This window comes from Macaca mulatta, chromosome 16 (genome assembly GCF_049350105.2).
Source record: "Macaca mulatta isolate MMU2019108-1 chromosome 16, T2T-MMU8v2.0, whole genome shotgun sequence".
In the NCBI taxonomy this organism is placed as follows: Eukaryota; Metazoa; Chordata; class Mammalia; order Primates; family Cercopithecidae; genus Macaca; species Macaca mulatta.
This window is the reverse complement of record NC_133421.1, coordinates 11021420-11034228: the sequence shown is the minus strand read 5'-3', so window position 1 is coordinate 11034228 and position 12809 is coordinate 11021420. Positions and strand designations below refer to the sequence as shown.

The window sequence follows — 12809 nt, the reverse complement described above, 5'->3', positions numbered from 1 at the left end:
AAATTATCTTCCAGTTTTGCCTGGGTTTGTCTCTTGAAACATATAATATTCTTACAAAGGCTTTCAAGTTCTAAACTGAAAGTGAAATTAATATTGCTTTTGGGATATACAGATTTATTTCAATTTTTTAGTGCCTTCTGTGTAAAAAAAAATGCAACAATTGGTGTTATGATAATAGTTAACATCTTCCAAGTACGACATTAGACAGTGTGCACACATTTTACACATTGTGTCATCCCACGAGAATGCAAACAGCACCTATAACAAGAATCTATGCTTTGTATGGGTGGAGATTTTGGTCTGTTTGTCTATATTCGATTTTTTCTTTATGCCCATTAATGAGAGCAATGCCAACTATGTAATAACTACTAAGTAAATGTTTTTGGAATGAAAAGTTATTGAATCCTCCAGCAACTTTCTGTTCGTATGTTGCCAGTAGGTGATATGGTGTTAGGTGTTCACTCCATATTGTGGGACAGTGTGCATACAGTGAAGGATGATTTTCAGTTTCTGCCTTCTGTCTAGTAGATATGAACCTTATCTATATACAAGGTTAAATAATAGGGTAACAGTTGTTTCTGGATGATATGGGAGATGTGAACAAAGCTAGAAGAATTATGTGTAATGGAGATACGATTGAATATATATACATCACCTGGAGGTGTGCCTGAACAGGGCAAATGTTTAATGCATGTTTATTATTGTCATTGCTACTGTAACATCATTGTCATCATTTGTTTTTCGTTTTTGTTTTGTTTTGTTTTGAGACGGAGTCTTCGCTTCATTGCCCGTGTTGGAATGCGGTGGCGCGATCTCGGCTCACTGCAACATCCACCGCCTGAGTTCAAGCAATTTTCCTTGCCTCATCCTCCCGAGTAGCTGGGATTACAGGTGCCTGCCGCCATGCCTGGCTAATTTTTGTATTTTTAGTAGAGACGGGGTTTTATCATGTTGGCCAGGCTGGTCTCAAACTCCTGACGGCAGGTGGTCCACCTGCATTGGCCTTTCAAAGTGCTGGGATTACAGGCGTGAGTCACCGTGCCTGGCCTATCATTTTGTTTTATTTGACATTTAATAATTATACATATTTATGGGATACCTAGTGATGTTTTCCTACATGTAATATATAATGAGCCAGTCAGGATAATTAGCATGTTCATCATCTCAGACATTTCTCGTTTCTTTGTGTTGGGAACATTCTACATCCTCCTCCTAGCTACTTTAGACTATTATTGTTAACTGTAGTCATCCTACACTGGTGAATAGAACACTCAAACTTATTCCTCCTGTCCAACTATAATTTTGTGTCCCTTAACAAATCTCTTGCTCTCCCCTTCTCCCTACTCTCCCCAGTTTCTGGTGTGCTCTGTTATACTTTTTACTTCTATGAGATCAACTTCTTTTTAGCTTCTGCATATGAGTAAGAACATGCAGTGTTTAGCTTTCTGTTCCTGGCTTATTTTACTTAAGATAATATCCTCCAGTTCCATCCATGTTGCCGTGAATGACAGGATTTCATTCTTTTTCATGGCTAAATAGTATTCTGTTGTGTGTCTATACCACACTTTATCCATTCATCTGTTGTTGGATAGTTCGATTCCATATTTTGCCTACTGTGAATAGTGCTGCAGTAAACATGTGAGTGTGGAAATCTCTTCAATATACTGATTTTCTTTCCTTTGGATAAGTGCCCAGTAGGGGGATTGCTGGATCATATGGTAGTTCTAGTTATAGTTTTTTGGGGAACCCCCATACTGTTCTCCATAGTGGCTCTACTAGTTTACATTTCTACCATCTGTGTCTTAAGAGTTCCTGTCTCTCAACCTCCTCACAAGCATTTGTTGTTTTGTGTTTTTGATGATAGACATTCTAAGTGGAATGAGATGATACCTCATTGTGATTTTGATTTGCAGTTCCCTGACAATTAGTAATGCTGAGCAATTTTTATATATTTGTTGGTGCATTTGTATGTCATCTTTTGAGAAATATTTTGTCAGATCATTTGTCTTTCTTTCACATATTTTGTGTATTTATTTTTTTTTGAAATAGAGTCTCACTTTGTTGTGTAGGCTCAAGTAACCCTCCTACCTCAGCCTGAGTAGCTGGGACTAGAGGTGCATGCCACCATGCCTAGCTCACTTGCCCATTTTTCAATCCATTATTATTATTATTTTTGCCATTGAGCTATTTTGAGTTCCTTATATATTTTGCATATTAATCCCCTGTTAGATAAACAGTTTGCAAATATTTTCTCCTACAGATTGTATTTTTACTCTATTGACTGTTTCCTTTGCTGTGCAGAAGCTTTTTAGCTTGATATAATCGCATTTGTTTCTTTTTGCTTTTGTTGCCTGTGCTTGTGAGGTCTTACTCATAAAATCTTTTCCCAGATGAACATCCTGAAGTGTTTTCCTTGTTTTTGCCTGGTACTTTTGTGGTTTCGGGTTTTACGTTTAGGTCTTTGATTCATTTTGAGTTGATTTTTGCATAGGGTGATGGATGGGTGTCTAGGTTCATTCTTATGCATGTGCATATTCAGTTTCCCAGCACCATTTATTGAAGAGACTGTCTTCCCCAGTGAGTATTCTTGGCACCTCTGTCAAAAATCAGAGACTTGGCTTGGCTGTGTTCACACCTGTAATCCCAGCATTTTAGGAGGCTGAGGTGGGCAGATTGGAGTTTGAGGCCAGCCTGGACAACATGGTGAAACGTCATCTCTACAAAAGTTGTCTGAGTGTGGTGGCATGTGCCTGTAATCCCAACCACTCAGGAGGCTGAGGTGGGAGGTTCACTTGAGCTTGGGAGGCGCAGGTTGCAGTGAATGAAGATCGTGTCACTGCACTCCAGCTGGGTTACAGAGTGAGACTCTGCCTCGAAAAAAAAAAAAAATCAGTTGGCTCTAGATACATGGATAAATTTCTGGGTTCAGTATTCTGTTCCCTTGGGCTGTGTGTTTGTTTTTATGTCAGTACCATAAAAACAGCGTTGTAGTACATTACTACAGCTTTGTAGTATATTTTGAAGTCTGGTAGTGTGATGCCTCCAGCTTTGTTCTTTTTGCGTAGGATCTCTTTGGCTCTTCAGGGTCTTTTGTGGTTCCTTGCAGATTTTTACGATTTTTTTTTTCTATTGCTGTGAAGAATGTTATTGGTATTTTGATAGAGATTGCATTGAATCTGTAGCTTGCTTTGGGTAGTATAGTCATTTTAACAATATTAATTCTTCCAATCCATGAGCATGAAATACCTTTCCTTTTGTCTGTATCCTCTTCAATTTCTTTCATCAGTATTGTGTAGTTTTTCTTTTAGAGATCTTTCACCTCCTTGGTTAAATTTATTCCTAGGTAATTTTGGGGGGGATTGCTATTGTAAATGAGATTGTCTTCTTGATTTCTTTTTCAACTAGTTCATTATTTATAGAAACACCACTTTCGTATTTTCGTATGTTGATTTTGTATCCTGCAACTTTACTGAATTTGTGTATCAGTTCTAAGAGGGTTTTTTTTTTTTTTTTTTGGTAGTTTTTAGGCTTTTGTCTCTATAAGATCATGTTTTCCGCAAATAGAAACAATTTGACTTTCTCCTTTCCAATTTGAATGCCATTATTACTTTCTCTTGTCTGATTACCATGGCTAAGACTTCCAGTACTGTGTTGAGTAAGAGTGATGAGAGTGGGCATCCTTGTCTTCTAGTTCTCAGAGGGAAAGCTTTCACCTTTTCTATATGATGTTAGCTGTGGGTTTGTCATATATGGCCTTTATTGTGTTGAGGTACTTTCCTTCGATACTTAATTTATTGAGAGTTTTTAATTGAGATGTTGAATTTTATCAAATATTTTTTCTGCATCTATTGAGATTATCATATGGGTTTTGTCCTTTATAGTTGATGTGACGTATCACATTTATTGATTTGTGTATGTTGACCCATCCTTGCATTCCTGGGATAAATTCCACTTGATCATAGTATATTATCTTTGTGATGTATTGTTGGATTTGATTTGCTAGCATTCTGTTGAGGATTTTTTGTGTGTATATTCATCAGGGATATTGTCCTGTACTTTTCTTTTTCTGTTGTATTCTCATCTGCTTTTGATATCAGGGTTATTCTAGCCTCTTAGAATGAATTAGGTAGAATACCCTCCCCTTTGATTTTTTGGAATAGTTTGAGAAGAATTGGTATGCATTTTTCTTTAAAGGTTTGGTAGAATTCAGTATGAAAGCCATTTAGTCCTGGACTTTTCTTTGTTGGCAGATTTTATATTATTGATTCAAACTCATTACTTGTTATTGCTCTGTTCAGGTTTTAAAAAAACATGTCTTCTTGGTTCAGTCTTGGTAGGTTGTATGTGTCCAGAAATTTACCCATTTCCTCTAGGTTTTTGAATTTATTGGTGTAGAGTTGTTCGTAGTATCCTGTAATGATTCTTTGTATTTCTGTGGCATCCATTGTGATGTCCCCTTTTTCTTGTCTGATTTTATTTGTTTGAGTCATATCTCTTTTTTTCTTAGTCTAGCTAATGGTTTCTGAATTTTATCTTTACACAAAACCAACTTTTATTTTGTTGGTTTTTTAAATACATTTTTTATTTCAATTTCATTTATTTCTCCTCTGATCTTTATTATTTCTTTCCTTTATTAATTTTGGGTTTGGTTTATTCTTGCTTTCCTAGTTTCCTTGAGATACATTATTAGGTTATTTGAAATCTTTCTAGGTTTTTATCGTAGGCCTTTATTGTTATACAGTTGCCTCATAGTACTACTTTTGCTGTGTCCCATAGGTTGCGGTATGTTGTGCCTCTATTTTCATTTACTTTAAGGAATTTTAAAATTCCATTCTTAATTTTGTCCTTCACTCATTGGCTGTTCAAGAGTATGTTGTTTAATTTCCATGTATTTGTATCATTTTGCATGTTCCTCTTGTTATTGATATTTTCCACTGTGGTTAAATAAGATGGTATGATTTCAATTTCAAAGTCTAAAAAAATTTTTGAGACTTGTTTTGTGTCCTAACATATGGTCAGTCCTGGTGAATGTTCTGTGTGCTGTTGACAAGAATGTATTTTCTGTAGCTGTTGCGTGAAATGTTCTGTAAATGTCCGTTAGGTCTGTTTGTTCTGTGGTGTAGTCTGTCTGAATAATCTGTCCAGTGCTGCGAGTGAGATGTTAGAATCCCCAGCGATTACACTATTTGAGTCTCTCTCTCCTTTTAGAGCTAATAATGTTTGCTTTATATATCTGAGTGCTCTGGTATTGAATGTGTATATATTTACAGTTGTTATATTCTCTTGTTGAATTGATCCCCTTATTCTTATGTAATGTCCTTCTTTGTCTGATTTCACAGCTTTTGACTTGAAGTCTGTTTTGTCTGATATAAATACAGCTACTCCTGCTTACCTTTGGTTTTCGTTTGCATAGAATATCTTTTTCCATACCTTTGCTTTCATTCAGTCTATGTGTGTCTGTAGGTCAGGTGAGTTTCTTTTAGGCAGCATATAGTTAAGTCTAGTCTTGTTTTTTGTTGTTGTTGTTGTTTGTTTGTTTGTTTTTTTTTTTTTTGAGACGGAGTCTGGCTCTGTCGCACAGGCTGGAGTGCAGTGGCCGGATCTCAGCTCACTGCAAGCTCCGCCTCCCGGGTTCCCGCCATTCTCCTGCCTCAGCCTCCCAAGTAGATGGGACTACAGGCGCCGCCACCTCGCCCGGCTAGTTTTTTGTGTTTTTTAGTAGAGACGGGGTTTCACCGTGTTAGCCAGGATGGTTTCGATCTCCTGACCTAGTGATCCGCCCGTCTCGGCCTCCCAAAGTGCTGGGATTACAGGCTTGAGCCACCGCGCCCGGCCTGTTTTTTTTTTTTAATCTAGTTATCCAGTCTATGTCTTTTAATGAGTTATTTAATTCACTTACATTCAAGGTTATTATTAATAGGTGAGGACTTATCTTGTCATTTTATTGATTTCTGGTTGCTTTGTATATCCTTTGTTCCTTACTTCGTCTTATTTATTTTTGTGGTTGGGTAGTGTTCTGAAGTGATAAGGCTTGATTTCTTTCTTTCTGGTTTTCCTTGGCATTTTGGCTCCACCCATGAGTTTTATAGTGTCACATGTTTTTATAATGGCTGTTATGATCTTTTCACTTCCAAGTATAGTACTCCCTTGAGCATTTCTTATAAGACTGGTCTAGTCGTGATGGATTACCTTCGTTTTTGCTTGTCTGTGAAAGATTTTATTTCTCTTTCATTTCTGGAAGATATCTTTGCTACATGTAATATTCTTGGTTGGCAGATTTTTTTTTTTCTTTTAGTGCTTTGAACATAAAATCCTATTCTCTCTTGATTGGTAAGATTTCTGCTGAGAAATCTGCTATTAGTCTAATGGGAATTCCCTCATAGGTGATTTGATGCTTTTCTCTTGCTGTTTTTGTTGTTGTTGTTATTTGTTTGTTTTTGAGATGGAGTCTTGCTCTGTTGCCCAGGCTGGATTGCAGTGGCGTGGTCTCAGCTCACTGCAACCTCCGCCTCTTGGGTTCAAGTGATTCTCCTGCCTCAGCCTCCTGAGTAGCTGAGATTACAGGCACCTGCCACCACACCCAGCTAGTTTTTTGTATTTTTAGTAGAGACAGAGTTTCACCATGTTGGCCAGGCTGGTCTTGAACTCCTGACATCGTGATCTGCCTGCCTCTGTCTCCCAAAGTACTGGGATTACAGGCATGAGCCACTGCACCCAGTCCTTCTCTTGCTGTTTTTAGAATTCTTTGTCTTTGACTTTTGATAATTTGACTCTAATGTGCCTAAGAGGGGTCCTGTTAGAATGGAATCTATTTGGGATTCTTTTGGCTTCCTGGATCTGGAAGCTCCCAAGACTTGGGAAGTTTTCAGCTACTATTTCATTCAGTGTTTTCTGTACATTTCCCCTTCTTTTGTCTTTCTGGAACACCTACAATGTGAATGTTCACTTAATGGTGTTCCCTGAATTATGTAGGCTTTCTTCATTTCATTTTACTTTTTTCTTTTTCCATTTTTCTGTGTTATTTCACAAGGTCTGTCTTCAAGTTCAAAAATTCAGCCACTCATGGTGGCTCACACCTGTAATCCTAGCACTTTGGGAGGCCAAGGCAGGCAGATCACTTGAGGTTAGGAGTTTGATACCAACCTGGCTAACATGGTGAAACCCCATCTCTACCAAAAAATACAGAAATTAGCTGGATGTGATGGCACACCCTGGAGGTGGAGGTTGCAATGAGCTGAGATAATGCCACTGCACTCCAGCCTGGGTGACAGTGAGAACCTGTCTCTAAATAAGTAAATAAATAAATAAATAAATAAAATTCTGCTTGGTCTATTCTTTTGGTAAAGCTTCTAGCTTGTATTTGTTTATTCATTGAATTATTTTACTCTAGGATACCTGTTTTGTTCTTTTTTATGGTATTTATCTTCTTGTTGAATTTCTTATTCAAGTCATGAATTGTTTTCCTGATTTCATCAAATCGTCTAGCTCTATTATCTTGTATCTCACTGTAACATTACTATTTTGAAATCTTTTTCTGTCATTTTGTATATTTCTCTATCATTGGGGTCTATTACACAGGAATTATTGTATTCCTTTGGAGGTGTCATGTTTCCTTACTTTTTCATGTTCGATGTATCCCTATGTTGATTTCTATGCATCTGGTGGAATAGTTGCTTCTTCCAATTCTATGCAGTAGGTTTTGCAGGGAAAGAAATATTCATATGAATGGATCTTGGGGTGTTGGTTTAGTGGGATGCATTGGATTTGGTTCCAGGTGGGCATAGTAGTGTAGTTTTTGTATAGTTTCTTCAACTGTAATCCATGCTAGTGATGTTTGTGAGTGTCTCAGTGGCCTCAGCTGAGAGGCTTTGTGGTGGTGGTGGCATGACTTTGCCAGGGATGTGCTCACTGGGCTATTTGTCAGGTCAACGATGCATGCATTCACATGGTGGGTTGTCCAACTTGGGGTCTCACTTGCTGGGGTTGGGGTTGCTTCCCTTACTCTGGCTGAGGGCACAGTTGCTTGGTTGCTTGGCCAGGCTGGGAGTATGCCTGCCAGAGGTGGCCTGTTGGACTGTTTCTCAGGTTTGGGACATGGGCACACTGCTGCTCAGCTCTCCTGGGGGGAATGCCTGCTGCAGACAGCCCACAGGGCTATTTCTCAGGCATGAGAGGTGGGCATAAGGCTGCTTGACAGCCCTCTGGGCATGTCTGCCGGGAGTGGCCTGAGGAGTTGCATCTCAGACCTGGGATGTGAACACAGGGCTGCTCAGCTGGCCTAGGGGAGTTGCTGCTGGGGGTAACCCATGGGCTGTTTTTCAGGCCTGGGATGTGGACATAGGGCCACTTGGCTGACTTGGGGTTATGTCTGCCAGGGGCATCCTGCAGGGTTGTTTCTCAGGCCCTGATTGAGGTGGGGAGCCTTTCGGTAGGCTGGGGGCATGTCTGTAGGGGGCTGCACTGCCCGACTGTGTCACAGATCCTGGATGCAGGAGTGTAGTCACTGTGCTAGCCTGTCAGTTGCACAGGCCTTCTGCTTGCAGGGGGGTATACAGCAGTTTGGTTGGCTCGAGAGTGGGTTTGCCCTGGGTGGGACTGTTTCTGTGGCTGAAAGTGAGGATGGTGGTTTTCCTTCAGTGCAGGACCAGAGTCACAGCCATTCCTGGGGCCTGGGGTGTGGAGTTCAGCCACCTGTGTAGGTTTGGTGGCATGAAGATGGAGTCCCAGTGCTGGAAAGGTGCAGTGGCTACTGGCCCCAAGAGGAGGGCACACTCCAGAGGGAGCTGTGGTCTGAAGATGGCGCCGTGCTGTAGTAACTTGGCTCATGGGGTGGGTGGGGAGTGGGGTGTACGCCTAATCTGGGGCAGTGCAACTGTACGAATTCCCAGCAGCTCTCCAAATTGGGCTCAGAACTTGCAAGGACTGGGGGATCCTCCTGTAGTAGGGACTGTAGGTATTTGCCGCGGCAGTGGAGGCAGGTGGAAATCTCCTGCTTACCTTTTCCTCAAAGGGAGAAGGCCCTCATATGTCCAGGCCTACCCAATCCTGGTGGAAGAGATGGGGCCACGGAGGCTGGGGGCCTTCATGCTGCCCTTCTAGACTTTCAATCACCACAGGGGCCTCTCCACTTCCCCACTGCAGTCCGGTGCTTTCCCACACTGAAGTCAAATCTTAGCTGTTTATTCATTGCCTTTGTCCTTCCGTAAGAAAGTGGGGGGGCAGGTGAGCACCAGGTGCCTCTAATCAGCCATCTTGCTGATGTCCCACCCACCATTTATTCTATGATTTTTCATGAATCTGATGAGAGCTCTAAAGTGAATGTTCATCTCTTCGTTGAAGTGGTCAGAAGGTGGTGTCCTGGACAAGATGGTCTTCTCAGCTTGGACAGAATGTGGACAGGCAGGGAGAGGAGAGGAGCTACTTGAGAGGAGGAGAATCCTGAAAACATGGGGATTGAGGTGGAAATCATGTGTTTCCTGATCCTTAGATAGCGAGACCAACTGATCTGGTGCAGAAAGGGCACATGGATTGTTAGAGGGAGTAAGGTTAAGATTGACAAATCAGAATGTGTTTATTCTGTTATGAATGCTACATTAAAGTCACAAAATTGGTATTGAAACCCTGCCTGTGTCTGTGAGCAATCAAATACTCCTTTTTTTTTTTTTTTTTTTTTTGAGACAGAGTCTTGCTCTGCTACCCAGGCTGCAGTGCAGTGGCGCTATATTGGCTCACTGCAACCTCTGCCTCCCAGTTCAAGCAGTTCTCCTGCCTCAGCCACCCAAGTAGCTGGGATTACAGATGCCCACTGCCAAGCCTGGCTAATCGTTTTTGTGTTTATTAGAGACAGGGTTTCATCGTGTTGGCCAGGGTGGTCTGGAACTCCTGACTTCAGGTGATCTGCCTGCCTCGGCCTCCCAGATTGTTGGGATTACAGGCATGAGCCACTACGCCTGGCTCCAAATATCCTTTAATGGGAAATTATATGGTCTCTAAAAAAAAAAAAAAAAAAAAAAAAAAAAAAACATTGTAATCTGTAGTGGCAACATTGTATCTGCTTGAGAAATAATATTTGTACCTTTGGGGTCACATAGCCTCTGAGACAAACTTTGTCCTAATAAAAAGGCTACTGTTCAGCCTTCTGTTTTTGAAATTTAAGAACCTCATTTATTACCAACTTCTCTTAGGATTAACTCAAACATTTCTTAGAGGATTAGTACAAATATTATGTTCTCTCATCATCTCTATAACAGGCTGTAATTCTGAGGACCAAGCTTGTGCCTTATTCATCCCTGTATCTCTTCCAGCACTGAATACAGTTCCTGGCATAAACTCAGGATGCAATAAATTGTGTTTGAATTGAATTTTCAAAGCATTCAAGGCTGGCCACCTCTGCACTTGGTGGGAGTAATTTGCATTTGAGCTGCATGTTTTGAGATATATCAATATCGTTTAATATTGTTCTTTAGGTCCAGCCTGATGAGTGAAGAGGCTAAGCGAGGAGCACCCAACCCTTGGCTCTTTGAGGAGCCAGAGGAGACCAGAGGCTTGGGTTTTGATGAAATCCGGCAACAGCAGCAGAAAATTATCCAAGGTACCAAATACCCTGAGGAGTGTGGGCTCAGAAACCTTGCCAGAATTTTTTTTGTTTTTTTGAGACAGAATCTTTCTCTGTCACCCAGGCTGGAGTGCAGTGGCGTGATCTTGGCTCACTGCAACCTCCACCTCTTGGGTTCAAACGATTCTCCTGCCGCAGTCTTCCGAGAGGCTGGGACTACAGGCGCGTGCCACCATGCCTGGCTAATTTTTTGTATTTTTTTAGTCGAGACAGGGTTTCACCCTATTAGCCAGGATGGTCTTGATCTCCTGACCTCATGATCCTCCCACCTTGGCCTCCCAAAGTGCTGGGATTACAGGCGTGAGCCACTGCGCCCGACCACCAGATTTTTTACTGGAACCTTGATTGTTCCTCATCCCCATTGAAAATTGGAGTGAAAACTGCTGGTCCTTTAAAGCTTTTGGCGTGTGCCTCAGGATAGCTGGGGAATAGACAGTTGCTGTCACTCATCTTGGTGGCTCATGGAAGTGGTGACTTTCCATTGGGTAACAGCAGAGACAGCAGATCTGAGTCGAAGTCCGAGTGAATTTGATGCCTATGCTCTGTGCTTTAGCTTCACGACTGGGAATTAGTCTCCAAACTCAAGACTCCATTTTTTGGTGGTTGTTGTTGTTATAAAATATGTCAATTTGGCTTTTCTTTTTTATCTTTTGCCCTGTGGCTTTTTTACTTTTTTTTTTTTTTTTAACTTTCTTATATTTGTAAAATTTCAGAAGTAATGCATGATTGTTATACAAAGTGTAAACAATATAGGAATGTATAACATGAAAGCCCTCCATATTGGTTCTCCAATCTCAAACTGGAAACAGATTAATATGTATTTCCTTAGACCTTTTGTATATATTCACATACATATATTCAATATAAATATACTTACTTTACATAAATGAAATCATGAGATAGTTAGCTCTCTCCATATATATATAATTCCACACCTTTTTAAAACTTAGTATGTGTCGGCTGGGTGTGGTGGCTCACGCCTGCAATCCCAGCACTTTGGGAGGCCAAGGCGGGTGGATCACCTGAGATCAGGAGTTAGAGACCAGCCTGGCCAATGTGGTGACACCCAGTCTCTACTAAAAATAAAATAATTAGCCGCATGTGGTGGCACGCACCTGTAAACTCAGCTACTCGGAAGCCTGAGGCAGGAGAATCACTTGAACCCAGGAGGCAGAGGTTGCAGTGAACTGATATAGCGTGCCACTGCACTCCAGCCTGGATGACTGAGTGAGACTTCAGCTCAAAGAAAAAAAAAAAGACTTAGTATGTGTTATGAACTTTATAAAATGTCAGTATGTACAGCTATATTATTCTTTCTAATTCTGCTTTTTAAAATCAGCTTTATTGCCAGGCCTGGTGGCACACACCTGTACTCCTGACACTTTGGGAGGCCAAGGTGACAGGATGGCTTGAATGTAGGAGTTTGACACTAGCCTAGGCAACATAGTAAAATCCCATCTTTAAAAAAATTAACAAATAAAAAGGAAGAGGGAGGAGGAGGAGGAGAAAATAAATCTAAAATCAGTTTTATTGATATATAGTTGATGTGATCATAAATGGCCTATGTTTGAAGTATATGATTTGATAAGCTTTGACATGTATATATGCCTGTGAAACCATCACTACAATAAAAATAATGAACCTAATCGTTACTCCCAAAAGTTTTCTTCATGCCTCTTTGTAATTCTTCCTATTGTTCCTCCCCGCCATGCTCAGACAACTGCTGAACTGCTTTTTGTCACTATAAATTAGTTTCTATTTTCTATAATTTTATGTAAATAGAACTATACAGTATGTATCTTTTGGGGAAGAAGGGGCTCTGGCTTCTTTGTCTAAGCATAATTATTTTCAGATTCATTGAACTGGTTATGTATATCAGTATTTCACTCTTTCTTTTTGAGACACAGTCTGGCTTTGTTGCCTAGGCTGGAGTGCAGTGGTACGATCTTGGCCCACCACAACCTCCACCTCCTGGGTTCAAGCAATTCTCCTGCCTCAGCTTCCCGAGTGGCTGGGATTACAGGCGCCCACCATCGTGCCCAGTTAATTTTTTTTGTATTTTTAGTAGAGATGAGGTTTCACCATGTTGGCCAGGCTGGTCTTGATCTCCTGACCTCAAGCAATCCACCCGACTCAGCCTCCCAAAGTGCTGGGATTATAGGCGTGAGCCACCATGCCTGGCCTGCATTTCACT

General features: G+C 40.9%; 1 protein-coding gene across 11 annotated transcripts in view; it reads left to right on the top strand.

The window, feature by feature from the left end:
* Window positions 1-12809, top strand: part of STX8 (syntaxin 8) — a 380941-nt gene that overhangs the window by 59127 nt on the left and 309005 nt on the right. For all 11 annotated transcript variants that reach the window (XR_013405821.1, XR_013405823.1, XR_013405822.1 and 8 more), the window contains 1 exon segment: window positions 10467-10591. Coding sequence is in view for 3 of the 11 variants with exons in the window: in NM_001265754.1 (NP_001252683.1) it covers window positions 10467-10591 (125 nt within the window). In the remaining 8 variants the exon portion in view is untranslated.